At 68.9% G+C, this 16102-nt stretch overlaps 3 protein-coding genes across 3 annotated transcripts in view; 2 read left to right on the forward strand and 1 right to left on the reverse strand.

Moving 5' to 3' along the window:
- The window catches only part of CELSR2 (cadherin EGF LAG seven-pass G-type receptor 2), a 43982-nt gene extending 39433 nt beyond the window's left edge, over positions 1-4549 (forward strand). Inside the window, exons 32-37 of the mRNA XM_074167202.1 lie at positions 143-231; positions 349-501; positions 1755-1964; positions 2135-2263; positions 2298-2406; positions 4522-4549. Of these exons, the coding sequence (XP_074023303.1) occupies positions 143-231; positions 349-501; positions 1755-1964; positions 2135-2263; positions 2298-2406; positions 4522-4549 (718 nt within the window). The remainder of the gene's footprint in view (positions 1-142; positions 232-348; positions 502-1754; positions 1965-2134; positions 2264-2297; positions 2407-4521) is intronic.
- A 1278-nt stretch (positions 4550-5827) lies between these two features.
- Positions 5828-9805, reverse strand: PSRC1 (proline and serine rich coiled-coil 1). The gene is made up of 6 exons (XM_074167203.1): positions 9790-9805; positions 9614-9671; positions 7692-8004; positions 7277-7436; positions 6066-6230; positions 5828-5943 (listed from the first exon to the last, which is right to left on the reverse strand). Exons 1-6 carry the CDS (start codon positions 9803-9805, stop codon positions 5828-5830), a joined length of 828 nt encoding a protein of 275 aa, XP_074023304.1.
- Positions 9806-12608: 2803 nt separating this feature from the next.
- Positions 12609-15890, forward strand: PPIL1 (peptidylprolyl isomerase like 1). Its single transcript, XM_074167204.1, has 4 exons — positions 12609-12736; positions 14478-14632; positions 14750-14818; positions 15587-15890. The coding sequence occupies exons 1-4, from the start codon at positions 12681-12683 to the stop codon at positions 15805-15807; spliced, it is 501 nt and encodes a 166-aa protein (XP_074023305.1). The 5' UTR covers positions 12609-12680; the 3' UTR covers positions 15808-15890.
- The last annotated feature ends 212 nt before the right edge of the window (positions 15891-16102 follow it).

Consider the following 16102-nt stretch of genomic DNA (forward strand, 5'->3'; position numbering starts at 1 on the left):
TGGTGGTGGCATGGCAGCATGGCAGGGTGGTGGGATGGGTGACAGAGTGGCATGATGGCAGAGTGGCGGGGTGGCGGGGTGGCAAGGTGACAGGGTGGCAAGGTGCCGGGTGGCACTGGATGCAGGTGTCCCCTCTCCGCAGGGAGGACTCGGGGCTGGCGGCCAGCCCGGGGCAGAGGGCACTGGCCGAGCCGGGGGGGCTCTTCCTCGATGCCCAGGACCAGCCCGAGGGTAGGGCCACCACACGTGACACGAGTGCGCCCGGCCTCAGCCGGGGTAGGGGGGTGGGAGGGGTGACCCTGGGCCCCCCCTGACTCTTGTCACACAACTCCCCCCCCCCCCCCGAAGAGCACGACACGGACTCGGACAGTGACCTGTCGCTGGAGGACGACCCGAGCGGCTCCTTCGGCTCCACACACTCCTCCGACAGCGACGATGAGGGCCCCCCCCCCGCAGGCTGGGACCCCCTGCCCGGGCCCCTCCTGGGCCCCCCCACCCCCGGTAACGCCAGCCTGGGGGGCACCCAGTGGGGATGGGGGTCCCTCAGCCTGGCTGGGTGCTGATAAGGGGGCACCCAGTGGGTTTGGGGGGTCCCTTGTGCTGCCTGGGGCACTGGGGGGGGGACACCCAGTGGGTTTGGGGGGTCCCTTGTGCTGCTTGGAGTACTGGGGTGGGGGGGGCACCCAGTGGGTTTGGGGGGTCCCTTGTGCTGCCTGGGGTATGGGGGGGGCACCCAGTGGGTTTGGGGGGTCCCTCACCCTATCTGGGGGCACCCAGTGGGTTTGGGGGGTCCCTTGTGCTGCCTGGGGTACTGGGGGGGGAGGGGGGGGCACCCAGTGGGTTTGGGGGGTCCCTTGTGCTGCCTGGGGTACTGGGGGGGGGGGGGGGGGCACCCAGTGGGTTTGGGGGGTCCCTTACCCTATCTGGGGGCACCCACTGGGGATAGGGGGTCTCTTGCACTGCCTGGGCCCCCCCACCCCCGGTAACACCAGCCGGGGGGGCACCCAGTGGGGATGGGGGTCCCTCAGCCTGGCTGGGGTGCTGAGGGGGGGCACCCAGTGGGTTTGGGGGGTCCCTTGTGCTGCCTGGAGTACTGGGGTGGGGGGGGCACCCAGTGGGTTTGGGGGATCCCTCACCCTATCTGGGGGCACCCAGTGGGTTTGGGGGGTCCCTTGTGCTGCCTGGGGTACTGGGAGGGGGGGGACACCCAGTGGGTTTGGGGGGGTCCCTTGTGCTGCCTGGGGTATGGGGGGGGGCACCCAGTGGGTTTGGGGGGTCCCTCACCCTATCTGGGGGCACCCACTGGGGACAGGGGGTCCCTTGCACTGCCTGGGCCCCCCCACCCCCGGTAACGCCAGCCTGGGGGGCACCCAGTGGGGACGGGGGTCCCTCAGCCTGGCTGGGTGCTGATGGGGGGCACCCAGTGGGTTTGGGGGGGGGGGGTGTCTCTCATGCTCTCTGGGGTGCCGTGGGGAGAACCCAGTGGGTATGGGGGGGGCCCTTGCCCTGGTTGGGTGCTGATGGGGGGCACCCAGGGAGGATGGGGGGGGGTCCCTTACCCTTTCCAGGGTGCCGGGGGGCACCCAATGGAGATGGGGGGGTCCCTTGCCCTCTCTGGGATGCCAATGGGGGAAGGGGGGGGCACCCAATGGGTCCTTCACCCAGCCTGGTGCGCTGATGGGGGGCACCCAGTGGGGATGGATGGGGGGGGAGGGTCCCTCGCCTTAACAGCCCCCCCAACCCCCCTCCCCCAGGTGACAGCCCGGTGGCCCCGGGGCGACCGTACTGGCCGGGGGAATTCGTGACGACGACAGCGAGCGAGAGCGAGGGGCAGGGGGGCACCGAGACCCTGCGGGTGGAGCCGGCGGGGGGCGAGGGACCCCCCCGCGGCGACCCCCCCCGCCTCAACGGCGAGGCGCTCCCCAGGGCCCCCCCGCTGCTCCCCCTACCCCATCCCCACAAAGGTACGGGGCGGGGGGGGGGGGCATTGCCCCGCACCCAAACGGGTGCCACGGGGGGGGGGGCACCTGGAGGCTGGGGTGTCATGGGGTGGATGGGGAGGCCACCTAAATGCTGGGACCCCCCCCCCAAAAAAAACCTTGGGTGATGCCCCCCCCCGCCCCCTGCCCCACAGGCATCCTGAAGAAGAAGGTCTTGCCCCCCATCAGCGAGAGGGGCAGCACCCAGCGCCTGGGCCCCCCCCCGCCGCCCCCCGCGGGCACCGCCGCCTCCTCGGGCAGCGAGGGCAGCAGAGGGGGGGGTGTCCCGCTGGGGGGGGGGGCCGCTGGGGGGGATCCCCGCCGCCCCCCGCCCCCGCCAGAGCCTGCAGGAGCAGCTCAGCGGCGTCACCCCCATCGCTATGAGCATCAAGGCGGGCACCGTGGATGAGGACTCCTCCGGCTCCGAGTGAGTGGCCAAGGGGGGGCACAGGGGGGGCCATTGGGTGCCCATCGGGTGCCAGGGTGGCTGTTGGGTGCCCATGGGGAGCCAGGGTTCCTCTGGGCGCCCATTGGGTGCAAGGGTGCACATTGGGTTTGAGGGTGACCATTGGGTGCCCATTAGGTGCCAGGGTTCCCATTGGGCACCCATTGGGTGCAAGGGCAACTGTTGGGCACCCATTAGGGGCCAGTGCTCCTCTTGGGTGCCCATCAGGGGCCAACCAAGGTGCCCATTGGATGCCCATCGGGGGCCAAGGTTCCTCTTGGGTGCCCACTGGGTGCCAGGGTGCCCGTTGGGCGCCCCTCAGGTGCCAGAGTGGCTGTTGGGTACCCATCAGGTGCCAAGGCTTCCGTTGGGCACCCATTGGGTGCAAGGGCAACTGTTGGGCACCCATTAGGGGCCAGTGCTCCTCTTGGGTGCCCATCAGGGTCCAATGTTCCTTTTGGGTGCCCATTGGGAGCCAGGGTTCCTCTGGGTGCCCGTTGGGTGCAAGGGTGCACATTGGGTTAGAGGGTGCCCATCAGCTGCCAGAGTGGCTGTTGGGTACCCATCCGATGCCAAGGCTTCCATTGGGCACCCACTGGGTGCAAGGGCAACTGTTGGGTGCTCACTGGGAGCCAGGGTTCCTCTTGGGTGTCCACAGGGGGACAGGGTGCCCACTGGATGTCCATCAGGGGCCAGGGTGCCCATTGGGTGCCCACTGGGTGCCCATCAGGGGCCAGGGTGACTGTTGGATGCCCATCGTGGGCCAGGGTTCCCATTGGGCACCCATTGGGTTCAAGGGTGGCTGCTGGGTGCCCATTAGTTGCCAGAGTTCCTCTTGGGTGCCCATGGGGTGCCAGGATGCACATCGGGCTGGAGGGTGCCCATTGGGTGCTAGGGTGCACACTGGGATCAAGGGTGCTTGTTGGATTCCCATCAGGTGCCAGGGTGACCATTGGGCACCCAGAGGGTTCAAGGGCGGCTGTTGGGTGCCCATTAGTTGCCAAGGCTCTTCTCGGGTGCCCGTTGAGTGCTAGGGTGGCTGATGGGTGCCCATTTAGGTGCCTGAGTTCCTGTTGGGTGCCCATAGGGAACCCCACCTAGCATTCTCCTTGGGTGTCCCTTAGGTGCCAGGTTTCCTCTGGGTGACAATTGGGTGGAAGGCTGACCATTGGGTGCCCATCAGGTGCCAGGGTTCCTCTGGGTGACCATTGGGTGGAAGGGTGCTCATTGGGTGCCACTGGGTTCAGGATGTCCATTGGGTGCCCGTTGGGTGCCCATCAGGTACAAGGGTGGCTGTTGGGTGCCCATTGGGTGGAAGGGTGCCCACTGTGTGTCCATCAGGTGCCAGGGTTCCTCTTGGGTACCCATCAAGTGGAAGGGGGGCTGGTGGGTGCCCATTGGGTTCAAGATGTCCACTGGGTGCCCGCTGGGTTTAGGGGTGCCCGTTGGGTGCCCATCAGGTCTAACGGTGCCCGTTGGGTGGAAGGGTGACCACTGGGTGTCCATGAGGTGCCAGGGTTCCTCTTGGGCACCCATTGGGTGGAAGGGGGGCTGGTGGGTGCCCACTGGGTTCAGGATCTCTATTGGGTGCCTGTTGGGTTTGGGGGTGTCCGTTGGGTGCCCATCAGGTCCAACAGTGCCCATTGGGTGCCCGTTGGGTGGAAGGGTGCCCACTGGGTGTCCATCAGGTGCCAGGGTTCCTCTTGGGCACCCATCGGGTGGAAGGGGGGCTGGTGGATGCCCACTGGGTTCAGGATCTTTATCGGGTGCCCATTGGGTTTGGGGGTGCCCGTTGGGTGCCCATCAGGTCTTGGGCACCCATCAGGTGGAAGGGGGGGCTGGTGGGTGCCCATTGGGGTCAGGATCTCTATTGGGTGCCCGTTGGGTTTGGGGGTGCCCATTGGGTGCCCGTTGGGTGTCCATCAGGTCTAACAGTGCCCGTTGGGTGCCCGTTGGGTGCCTGGGGGTGGGACACGGGGGTCCAGGGTGGCATCAGAGTGGGCACAGGGGTGGGGGGGGGGTGGGGGGTCCCCGCCCGCGGGCACTAACCCCCCCCTCTTCTCTCCTCTCTGCCCCCCCCCCCCCCTCACTGCCCAGATTCCTGTTTTTTAATTTTCTCCATTAACCCGGGGGGGCCGGGGGGGGGTGTGTGTGTGTCCTTCCCCCCCCCCCCCCCTCCCCCACTTCATCATCCCCCCTCCTCCCCCCACCGGGCGAGCGCGGAGGGCACCCCGGCACCCCCCTCGCCCCCCCGATCACGCATCCGTCTGTCTTGGTTTTTTTATCCCATTTCCCCCCCCCCATTTTGTGCCCACCCCCTGCCCGTCTGTCTGTCTGTCCTTGTGTCCCCCCCCCTCCACACCCCCCCCCCAGGAGCGACGAGACCTCCATCTAACTGGGACCCGGCGGGCACCCCCCACCCCCCCCAGCCCGTGCCACCGCGCTGGGGACACCAGGATGGGGTGGCTGACAACGGGATGGAGCCGGGGGGGGGACACCGGGATGGAGGGGGGGGGACACCGGGTCAGGGGGTGGGGGGGCATCAGGAGGGGACACGTAGCCGCAGACATTCCCCCCCCCCCTCCCCCCCCCATTGCACTTTGGATCCTGGCAGGGATTTTCCCCCCCCCTCCCCCCCGCCTCCTTTGGCACCCTGGGGTGGGGGGGTGTGGCACAGGGTGCCCCCCCCCCCGTCCTTCCCCCCCCCCCAGGATTGTCCACAGCCCCCATGCCCGGTGGAGGGTTTTATTTAAAAAATACATGAAAAATACAAAAAAAAAAGGGATATATACCCCCCCCGCCCCCCCCCCCGTGGTGCCAACCCCCCCCAGGTGGGGGGCACACAGCGGGGGGGGCGGGGGGGGGGAGGGAGGATGAATTGGGGGGTGCAGGGATGTCTGCCCCCCCCACCCCACCCCGATACTTTGCCCGCCCGGGGGTGAGGCTCAGGCGGTGGCACCCGGGGGGGGGGGGATGTTGTTTGAGGGCGGGGGGCGATGAGGGACCCCTGGGTGTCGGGGAGGGGGGGGGGCGCGCGGGGGGGGGTTTCCTACTGCTGACATGACCTTTTGTAATTAAAGCAAAATCCAACCTGCGCCTCAGCCTCATCCCTGGGGGGGGGGGAGGGGGGCGGTTCTGCGCCCCCCCCGCCCCGCCTCCTTCCCAGTTCCCCCCAGTTTCCCCCTTCCTCACCCACACAACCAGTATGATGGAGGGGGGGCAGTTCTGACCCCCCCAGTCCCCCCAGTTTCCCCCCTTCCTCACCCACACAACCAGTATGATGGAGGGGGGGGGGGGCGGTTCTGACCCCCCCCCCCAGCCCCCCCAGTTTCCCCCCTTCCTCACCAATGCACCAGTTCGGGGGGGGCACACCCCAAGCTCCTCTGTGGGGAGGCGGGGGGGGTCACCTCGGGGTGCTGCTCACCGCCGTCTTCCGGGGGGGGCGGATGCGGCTGGGGGGGGGTCCCGGTTTGCACCCCGAGCCAGCAGTCGGGGGGCCCCCCCGTGTTGCCCCCCCACCTGCAATGGGGAGAGCAGCCATGGGGAAACTGAGGCACGGGGAAGCGGGGCGGGGGGGAGGCAACACCCTGTGTCCCATCGTGTTCCCCCCCCGACCCCCCCACCCCAGCACCCATCCTTACCTCTGGATGCGGGTGCCCCCCCCGCCGGGGTCCGGGTGGGGGCCCTGGGGATGGCACTGGGGGCCGAGGGGCGGCTGGAGGGGACGGGGACGGTGGTGGCCCTGGCGCGGGGCTGGCGGGTAGTGGGGGGCACGGGCCCAGCGCCCCCCCTCGCCTTCGGCTGGCCTGGGGAGAGAGGGGGGGACATGGGGGGCATGGCAGGGCACCCTGACCCCCCCACACCCCACGGCGGGGCTTGGGGGGTGGACTTGGCACCCACTTGGCTCCAGGGGGTGGATCCTTGGGGGGGGGGGGGGGGGGGGTGTCTGGTTGCCCCTTCTCCTGCCCCATAGCGTGGGTGCCCCATAGTGTGGGTGCCCCATAGCAGGGGTGCCCCACAGATTGGGTGCCCCATGATGTGGGTGCCCCATAGAGGGGGTGGCCCATGGTTTGTGTGCCCCACAGTCTGGGTGCCCCATGGTGTGGGTGCCCCATGGTTTGGGTGGTCCATGGTGTGGGTGCCCCATAGCAGGGGTGCCCCACAGTTTGGGTGCCCCATGGTGTGGGTGCCCCACAGATTGCGTGTCGTATAGTGTGGGTGCCCCACAGATTGGGTGCCCCATAATTTGGGTGCCCCATGGTGTAGGTGCCCCACAGTTTGGGTGCCCTATAGTGTGGGTGCCCCACAGTTTGGGTGCCCCATGGCATGGGTGCCCCACAGTTTGGGTGCCCCATGGTGTGGGTGCCCCACAGATTGGGTGTCCTATAGTGTGGGTGCCCCACAGATTGGGTGCCCCATGGTTTGGGTGCCCCATGGTGGGGGTACCCCACAGTTTGGGTGCCCCATGACATGGGTGCCCCATAGCGCAGATGCCCCATGGTTTGGGTGCCCCATGGTGGGGGTGCCCCACAGTTTGCATGCCCCATAATTTGGGTGCCCCATGGCTTGGGTGCCCTGTGAGGTGGGTGCCCCACAACTTGAGTGCCCCACGGTGGGGGTGCCCCACGATTTGGATGCCCCATGGTTTTGGATGCCCCATGGTTTAGGTGCCCCATGATGTGGTTGCCCCATAGCGTGGGTGCCCCATGGCGTGGCTGCCCCACAATTTGGGTGCCCCATAGCACGTGTGTCCCATGGTTTGGGTGCCCCACTGGTACAGGTGCCCCATAACTCATGTGCCCCATAGCGCTGGTGCCCAGATTGTCCCCGTGTCCCCCCCCACAGACGGTACCTGCTGTCCCCGCCCGGGGGGGCTCAGATTTGCCCCGGGCCCCAGCCCCCTGTCCCTGGGGGGGGTACAGCCGGGAAGGGGGGGCCACCCGGCTGGTGGGGGGCACCCTGGTCCCGGGGGGTCCCTTCGGCGCCGCTGTGGGGTGACAACTGGGTGACACCTGGAATGAAACGGGGGGGAGGGATGGGACACAGGGACACTGCTTGGTGGGTGCCCCCCACCCACCCCGGGGTGGGGGGGGCACAGTGCCCCCGTTGGGGACATGAGGGTGGCACTCGGACCCCCACACCAGGAGGAGTTGGGAGTGGGGGGGAGAGGGGGGGGTCAGCCCTGGTGGGAAGGGGGTGTGGGGCCATACTGGGAGCACTGGGAGCTCCCCCCTCCCCTCCCTCAAAAGCAGTGAGGTGTCACCTACCTTCCGGGTGCCGGGGACGTTGGTGGCAGCGGGGACAACCCGGGGGGGGGTGGGGGTCTCCACGGTGGGCAGCAGCGCCCGCACGGGGCTGTCCTTCACCACGAAGGTCTGGCGGCGGGGGCTGCGGGGACTTCGGGGGGAACGGGGGGAGCGGGGACCACCCGGGGGGGGCAGGTGACAGCTCTCCAGCTGCGCCGCCAGGCGGGTGGCCTCCCGCACCATCTCCTCCAACCGGGCACCGCTCAGGGGGCTCCAGCGCCCGCTGGCCCCCCCGGCTTCATCCTTCTCCTCATCATCATCATCCTCCTCGCGGCTGCGAGGTGGGGGGTGGGGAAGGAGGGGGGGAGGGGGTGAAGGCCATGGTCTCAGGAAGGTGGCGTGTCCCCCCCGTAATGCCAGCTGCAGGGTGGCACGGCTCCCCGGACCCCCAGGACACAGGCCGTGGGGTGGCATGTCCCCCAGAACCCCATCCTTGGGGTGACATGTCCTCCATGTCCCCCAGAATCCCATCCATGGGGTGGCATGTCCCCCAGAACCCCATCCTTGGGGTGACATGTCCTCCATGTCCCCCAGAATCCCATCCATGGGGTGGCATGTCCCCCAGAAGCCCATCCTTGGGGTGACATGTCCTCCATGTCCCCCAGAACCCCATCCATGGGGTGGCATGTCCCCCGTGTCCCCCTGAACCCCATCCATGGGGTGGCATGTCCCCCAGAACCCCATCCTTGGGGTGGCATGTCCCCCATGTCCCCCAGAACCCCAGGTATGGGTTGGCATGTCCCCAGTGCCCCTGGCCGTGGGGTGACATGCCCCCCAGGACACCAGCTGTAGGGTGACATGTCCTCCATGTCCCCCAGGACACAGCCCATGGGGTGGCATGTCCCCCACGTCCCCCATAACCTTGGCCATGGGGTGACAAGTACCCCATGGTGCCAGGACCTTGGCCATGGGGTGGAATGTCCCCCATGTCCCCCAGGATCCCAGCCATGATGTGGCATGTCCCCATGATGCCAGGGTCCTGGCCATGGGGTGGCATGTCCCCATGTCCCCTAAGACCCCATCCACGGGATGGCATCGCCCCCAAAACCTCGGCCATGGGGTGGAATGTCCCCCATATCCCCCAGAACCACATCTACGGGGTGTCATGTCACCAGTGTCCCTGGTCATGGGGTGGCATGTCCCCCCCATGATGCCAGGATCTTGGCCATGGTGATGACATGTCCCCAGGACACCAGCCATGGGGTGGCATGTCCCCCAAGACCACCCATGGGGTGGCATGTCCCCAGTGTCCCTGGCCAGAGGGTACAATGTCCCCATGGAGGCTGGTCATGGGGTGACACATCTCCCATGGTGCCAGGACCTTGGCCATGGGGTGGGATGTCCCCCGTGTCCCCCAGGATCACATCCATGGGGTGTCACGTCCCCAGTGTCCCTGGTCATGGGGTGGCATGTCCCCCTCCACGATGCCAGGACCTTGGCCATGGGGTGGGATGTCCCTAGGACCCCAGCCATGGGGTGGCATGTCCCCCAAGACCATCCATGGGGTGGCACGTCCCCAGTGTCCCTGGTCATGGGGTGGCATGTCCCCAGGACCCCAGCCATGGGGTGGCATGGCCCCAGTGTCCCTGTTCATGAGATGGCATGTCCCCCTCCATGATGCCAGGCCCCCAGCCATGGGGTGGCATGTCCCCCAGAACCACATCCATGGGGTGTCACGTCCCCAGTGTCCATGGTCATGGGGTGGCATGGCCCCCTCCATGGTGCCAGGACCTTGGCCATGGGGTGACATGTCCCCAGGACCCCAGCCATGGGGTGACATGTCCCCCAGAACCCCATCCTTGGGGTGGCATGTCCCCTCCATGATGCCAGGACCTTGGCCATGGGGTGGGATGTCCCCTCTGTCCCCCACGTCGCCACCTCACCTGTCAGAAGGGGACAGGAACCCGAAGTCGAAGCTCTCCTCGGTGACAAAGCGGACATCTGGGGGGGGGGGGGGGGGGGGGGGATGGAGGACACACGTAGGGTGAGCCCTGGTCCCCCAACCCCAGGGAGGGGACACGGGGGGGGGACGACACGCGCAGTGGTGGCACTGTCCTACCTCTCTCCTCGGCCATCGCCTCGGCCCACGGCGCCGGCTCAGGGGGTGCCTGGCGTGAGCGGGGGGTGACCCACGGTGCCCCCCCCCCCCTCCGTGTCCCTGACACCCCCCACCCCACATCCCGGACCCCCGGGGGGTCCCGGGTGGCACCGGGCAGTGCCCGGGGATGGCACCCGCCGGGGATGGGGACAATCGGGGCTTTGTGCCACCGGGGATGGCACCGACGGCGCGGGGACGGCACGGCCATGGGGGGGGCAAATCTGGGGACCCCCACACCCCACACCCCGATCCTGGGGGTCCCAGCCCCACACCGAGGGGTTCCAGCCCCACACTCCGCTCCCCGGGGGTCCCCAGCCCCACACTGAGGGGTCCCAGCCCCACACCCTGCTCCCCAGGGGTTCCAGCCCCACACCCCACTCCCCGGGGATTCCAGCCCCACACTGAGGGGTCCCAGCCCCACACCCTGCTCCCCAGGGGTTCCAGCCCCACACCCCGATCCTAGGGGTTCCAGCCCCACACCGAGGGGTCCCAGCACCACATCCCGCTCCCCGGGGGTCCCAGCCCCCACGAGGTGGTCCCAGCCCCACACCCCAATCCTGGGGACCCCATCCCCGCACTGGAGGGTCCCAGCCCCACACCCTGCTCCATGGGGGTCCTCAGCCCCACACCGAGGGGTCCCAGCCCCACACCCCGATCCTAGGGGTCCCAGCCCCACACCCCGCTCCCCGGGAGTCCCCAGTCCTGCAATGGGGGAGTCCAGCCCAGTATCCCAATTCCAGGGTGTTCCAGCCCCACAACCGGGGGTCCCAGCCCCACACCAAGGGGGTCCCAGCCCCACACCTCAATCCCAGGGAAGTTCCAGCTCCACACTGGGGGGATCCCAGCCCCGCACCCCGATCCCAGGGGTCCTCAGTCCCACAACTGGGGGCTCCCAGCCCAGCACCCCAATTCCAGGGGAAACTCAGCCCCACATGCCGATCCTGGGGGTCCCAGCCCCACACCAGGGGGTTCCCAGCCCCACACCCTGCTCCCCAGGGGTCCCCAGTCCTACAATTGGGGGGGGTTCCAGCCCCACACTCCGATCCCAGGGGTCCCCAGTCCCGCAGTGGGGGGGGCAGTGTGGGGGGGTCCTAGCCCAGCATCCCAGTCCCGGTGGGTCCCAGCCCCCCAACCGAGAGCCCAAGCCCCACACCGAGGGGTCACAGCCCCACATTCCAAAGCCAGGGGGGTCCCATTCCCACACCGGGGGGTTCCAGCCCCACACCCCGATCCCACGGACCCCATTCCCGCACCGGGGAGGTCCTATCCCCACAACAGGGGGGTCCCAGCCCCACACCCAGATCCCAGGGATCCCAGCCCCACACCGGGGGGTCCCATCCCCACACCCCCATCCCAGGAACCCCATCCCCGCACCGGGGAGTCCCAGCCCCACATCGGGGGGGTCCCAGCCCCACAACCCGATCCCAGGAACCCCATCCCCGCACCGGGGAGTCCCAGCCCCACATCGGGGGGGTCCCAGCCCCACAACCCGATCCCAGGAACCCCATCCCCGCACCGGAGGGTCCCATCCCCACACCGGGGGGGGTCCCAGCCCCACACGCCGATCCCAGGAATCCCATCCCCGCACCGGGCAGTCCCAGCCCCACATCGGGGGGGTCCCAGCCCCACAACCCGATCCCGGGGACCCCATTCCCGCACCAGAGAGGTCCCAGCCCCACACAGGGGGGGTCCCATCCCCACACCGGGGGGGTCCCAGCCCCACAACAGGGGGGTCCCAGCCCCACACACTGATCCCAGGAACCCCATCCCCGCACCGGGCAGTCCCAGCCCCACACCGGGGGGGTCCCAGCCCCACAACCCGATCCCGGGGACCCCATTCCCGCACCAGAGAGGTCCCAGCCCCACACAGGGGGGGTCCCAGCCCCACACCGGGGGGGTCCCAGCCCCACAACAGGGGGGTCCCAGCCCCACAACAGGGGGGTCCCAGCCCCACACACTGATCCCAGGAACCCCATCCCCGCACCGGGCAGTCCCAGCCCCACATCGGGGGGGTCCCAGCCCCACAACCCGATCCCGGGGACCCCATTCCCGCACCAGAGAGGTCCCATCCCCACACAGGGGGGGTCCCAGCCCCACAACAGGGGGGTCCCAGCCCCACACCGGGGGCGGTCCCAGGACCCACCAGGGGGTCCAGCCCCACAACCCGATCCCAGGAACCCCATCCCCACATCGGAGGGTCCCAGCCCCACACCAGAGGGGTCCCATCCCCCCCGCACCGGGGGGTCGCAGCCCCACACCGGGGGCGATCCCAGGACCCACCAGGGGGTCCCAGCCCCACACCCCGATCGCGGGAACCCCATCCCCGCACCGGGAGGGTCCCAGCCCCGTCCCCAGGAGGCCCCTCCATCCTCCCACCGCAGCGTCCCCGCTCCCCCCCATCCGTCCCGGTTCCCCCCCCCCCCCCACCGCCCCCGTTCCCGCTCCCGGTTGGCCCCGCCCCCATCTCCCAGTTTCCCCCCCCCCCGCGCCCCCTCTCCCGATCCCGTCCCCCCCCTCCGCCCCCGTTCCCGGTTGGCCCCGCCCCCTTCTCCCGGTATTCCCCCCCCCCCCCTCCCGCTCACCCCCGGCTGCCGCTGGCCGCGCGCGCGCGGAGGAGGGGGCGTGTCCCGGCGGCGGGAGGGGGCGTGGCCTCGTTCGAATTCCCCCTCCTCCCCTGCGTCACAATAGCGGCGCGCCCGCCCGCCGCGCCGATTGGCCCGCCTCCCCGCCTCCTCTCCTCTCCCATTGGCCGGCTCCCCTCGCACTGGGGGGGCGGGGGCGGGGGGGCGTGGCCCCGGAAGCGCGCGGCGGGAGCGTGGGGTCCTTCCGCCGCCGCCGCCGGCAGCAGCGTCATGGCCGCCGTCCCGCCCGACTCCTGGCAGCCCCCCACCGTCTCCATGGAGACCACGTAAGGGGCGGGGCCTCTCCGCTACCGGCACCGGGAGACCCCTCCCACCCCCTCGGCCCCGCCCCCCGCGCCGGTACCGGGGAAACCCTCGGTACCCCCGCCCCCCAACTCCCCGGCACCGGGCAGACCTCCCTCCCCCCCCCCCCGGTTTCCCCCCCCTCCATGTACCAGCCACCCTCCAGTCCCCTGTGTCCCCCGGTACCGGACAGTCCCCGGTGCCCCTCGGTGTCCGTTAACCCCCCCTCCACTATCCCCCAGTACCGGATACCCCCCGCCCCCCTCCCCCCTTCCGGTACCGGACAGTCCCCAGTCTCCCTCCCCGGTACCGGACGGTCCCCGGCCCCCCCCTCCGGTACTGGGCAGTCCCCGGTGCCCCCCCGCTGTCCACTAGCCCCCATTATCCCCCGGTACCGGCCACCTCTCGGCCCCTCCCCCCCACTCTCGTACCGGACAGCCCCTCAGTTGTCCCCCCCGGTACCGGATACCCCTCCACCCCCGGTACCGGACACCCCCCGGTCCTCTCCTCCCCAGTCCCAACCCACACACATAACCCCCCTCCCCGGGTCTCCCCTTCCGGTACCAGACACCCCCCCAAACCCCCGGTCCCCCGGTACCGGACACCCCCTTGCCCCCTCTTCTGATACCGGATGGCTCCTGGGTACCCCGGTACCGGACCCCCCCTGGTCTCCCCCCTCCGTTTCCACACCCCCCTCGGACCCCCTTCCCTGGTTCCGGACAGCCCCCCCCCCCAGTCTCAACCCCCCCCAGTCCTTTCCCCCCAGTACCGGACACAGCCCCGGTTCCCCCCTCCCCTGCCCCAGACCCCCCCCCCGGTACCAGCCATCCCCCAGTCCCCCCCTCCCCAGTCCAAACTCCCCTCCCCAGTCTTTTGCCCCCCCAGTACTGGCCACCCCCCCGTGCCCCCCTCCCCACACTAAACCCCCCCGTCCCATTACTGGCCACCCCCCAGTCCCCCCCTCACCAGTGTAAACCCCCCCCAGTACCAGCTACTCCCCAGTGCCCCCCTCCCCAGTCTTCTCCCCCCCACCCCACCCCGGCCAGTCCAACCCCCCCTGTCCCAGTACTGGCCACCCCCCAGTGCCCCCCTCCCCACAGCAAACCCCCCCGTCCCAGTACTGGCCACCCCCCACTCCCCCCCTCGCCAGTCCAAACCGCCCCCGGTACTGGCCACTCCCAGTGCCCCCCTCCCCAGTCTTCTCCCCCCCCTGTCGCCCCCTCCCCAGTCCAACTCCCCCTCCCAGTACCGGCCACCCCCTACTCCCCCCCTCGCCAGTGCAACCCCCCCCAGTACTGGCCACCCCCCAGTGCCCCCCTCCCCAGTCCAACCCACCCCTCCCCCCCCAGTACTGCCCCCCCCCAGTGCCCCCCTCCCCTGTCCAAAACCCCCCCTCACGGTTTCCTCCCCTCCAGTACCGCCCCCCCCCCCCCAGTGCCCCCCTCCCCACACCAAACACCCCCCCCCCCCCAGTACAGGCCACCCCCCAGTCCCCCCCTCCCCAGTCCCCACCACCCCCTGGCTCCCTCCCCACCATGATCCCAGCCATCGCCCCGGTTGCCCCCCCGCCATGATCCCGGCCACCTCCAGTTGCCCACCCCTGGGTTGTGCTGTGCCCCGCCGGGTGTTGGTGGGTGGGGGGGACGTGTTGGGGGGGGGGGGCAGTGGGGTGACACACACACCCCCCCCCCCTTCCCCGGTTGGGGGGGGGGTGTACTGGTGCAGGATGGGCCCTCTGGTGCTGGAGCTGTACTGGAAACACGCCCCCCGCACCTGCAAGAACTTCGCCGAGCTCTGCCGCCGCGGCTACTACAACGGCACCAAGTTCCACCGCGTCATCAAGGACTTCATGGTCCAAGGAGGAGACCCCACAGGCACCGGTGACACACACACACACACACACACACACACCCCCCATCATGTCCCCCCTCTGACGTGTCCCTCCTCCCGGCACCCCGCTGACCCCCCCCCTCCCCGGCCATTTCATCCCTCCGCAGGCCGTGGAGGTGCCTCCATCTACGGGAAGCAGTTTGAAGACGAGCTGCACCCCGAGCTGAAGTTCACCGGTGAGTAGAGGCCACCACCGGGAAGGTAGAACACCGCCCCTGGGGGTGACATGTCCCCCCTGTCCCCCAGGAACCCCACCCGGGGGGGTGGTATGACCTCCAGGACCTTGGCCATGGGGTGGCATGTCCCCCCATGTGCCCCAGGAACCTCACCCGGGGGGTGGTATGACCTCCAGGACCTTGGCCATGGGGTGGCATGTCTCCCATGTCCCCTTAGACCCCATCTATGGGGTGCCATGTCCCCCAGGACCCCAGCAATGGGATGGCATGTCCCCCATGATGCCAGAACCTTGGCCATGGGATGACATGTCCCTCAAGACCCCATCATGGGGTGCCATGTCTCCCAGGACCTTGACCATGGGTTGACATGTCCCCTGTGATACTAGAACCTTATCCACGAGGTGACACATCTCCTCTGTCCCTCAAGACCCCATCCATGGGGTGCCATGTCTCCGAGGACCTTGACCATGGGTTGACATGTCCCCCATGATAGTAGAACCTTATCCATGAGGTGACACATCTTCTCTGTCCCTCAAGACCCCATCCATGGGGTGCCATGTCCCCCAGGACCTTGACCATGGGTTGACATATCCCCGATGATGCCAAAACCTTATCCATGAGGTGGCACATCTCCCATGTCTCCCAAGACCCCATCTATGGGTTGGCACATGTCCCACCATACTATTTCCAAAACCTCATAAAACCCCCCAAACCCTTAAAAAAGACCCCAAAAGCAGCCCGTTGAGGGTGTCCATCTGTCCATCCCAGGCGCTGGCATCTTGGCCATGGCCAACGCGGGGCCAGACACCAACGGGAGCCAGTTCTTCCTGACGCTGGGCCCGGCGCAGTGGTTGGACGGGAAGCACAGCATCTTCGGGAGGGTCTGCCAGGGCATGGGGGTGCTGGGCCGCCTGGCCATGGTGGAGACCAACGCCCAGGACCGGCCCCTCGACGACGTGAAGGTCATCAAGGCTTTTCCTTCAGGGTAGTGGCGGGGGGTGGCCGTGTCCTATGTCCCCCACCCCCCCTGCCGCTGCCACCCCGGTTTGTAATAAAAGAGGTGAGAAGTGGTAACACCTCACCCGGTGGTGAGATTTTTGTAGAGGGGCTGGTGGACACCGGGAGGAGGTAGCCCCATCTTGGACACCTGGAGGAGGTGGACACCTGGAGGAGGTGGTCCCATCCTGGACACCAGGAGGAGGTGTCCCCATCATGGACACCTGGAGGAGGTGGACACCTGGAGAAGGTGGCCCCATCATGGACACCTGGAGAACGTATCCCCAT

This window comes from Numenius arquata, unplaced genomic scaffold, assembly GCF_964106895.1.
Source record: "Numenius arquata unplaced genomic scaffold, bNumArq3.hap1.1 HAP1_SCAFFOLD_589, whole genome shotgun sequence".
NCBI lineage: Eukaryota > Metazoa > Chordata > Aves > Charadriiformes > Scolopacidae > Numenius > Numenius arquata.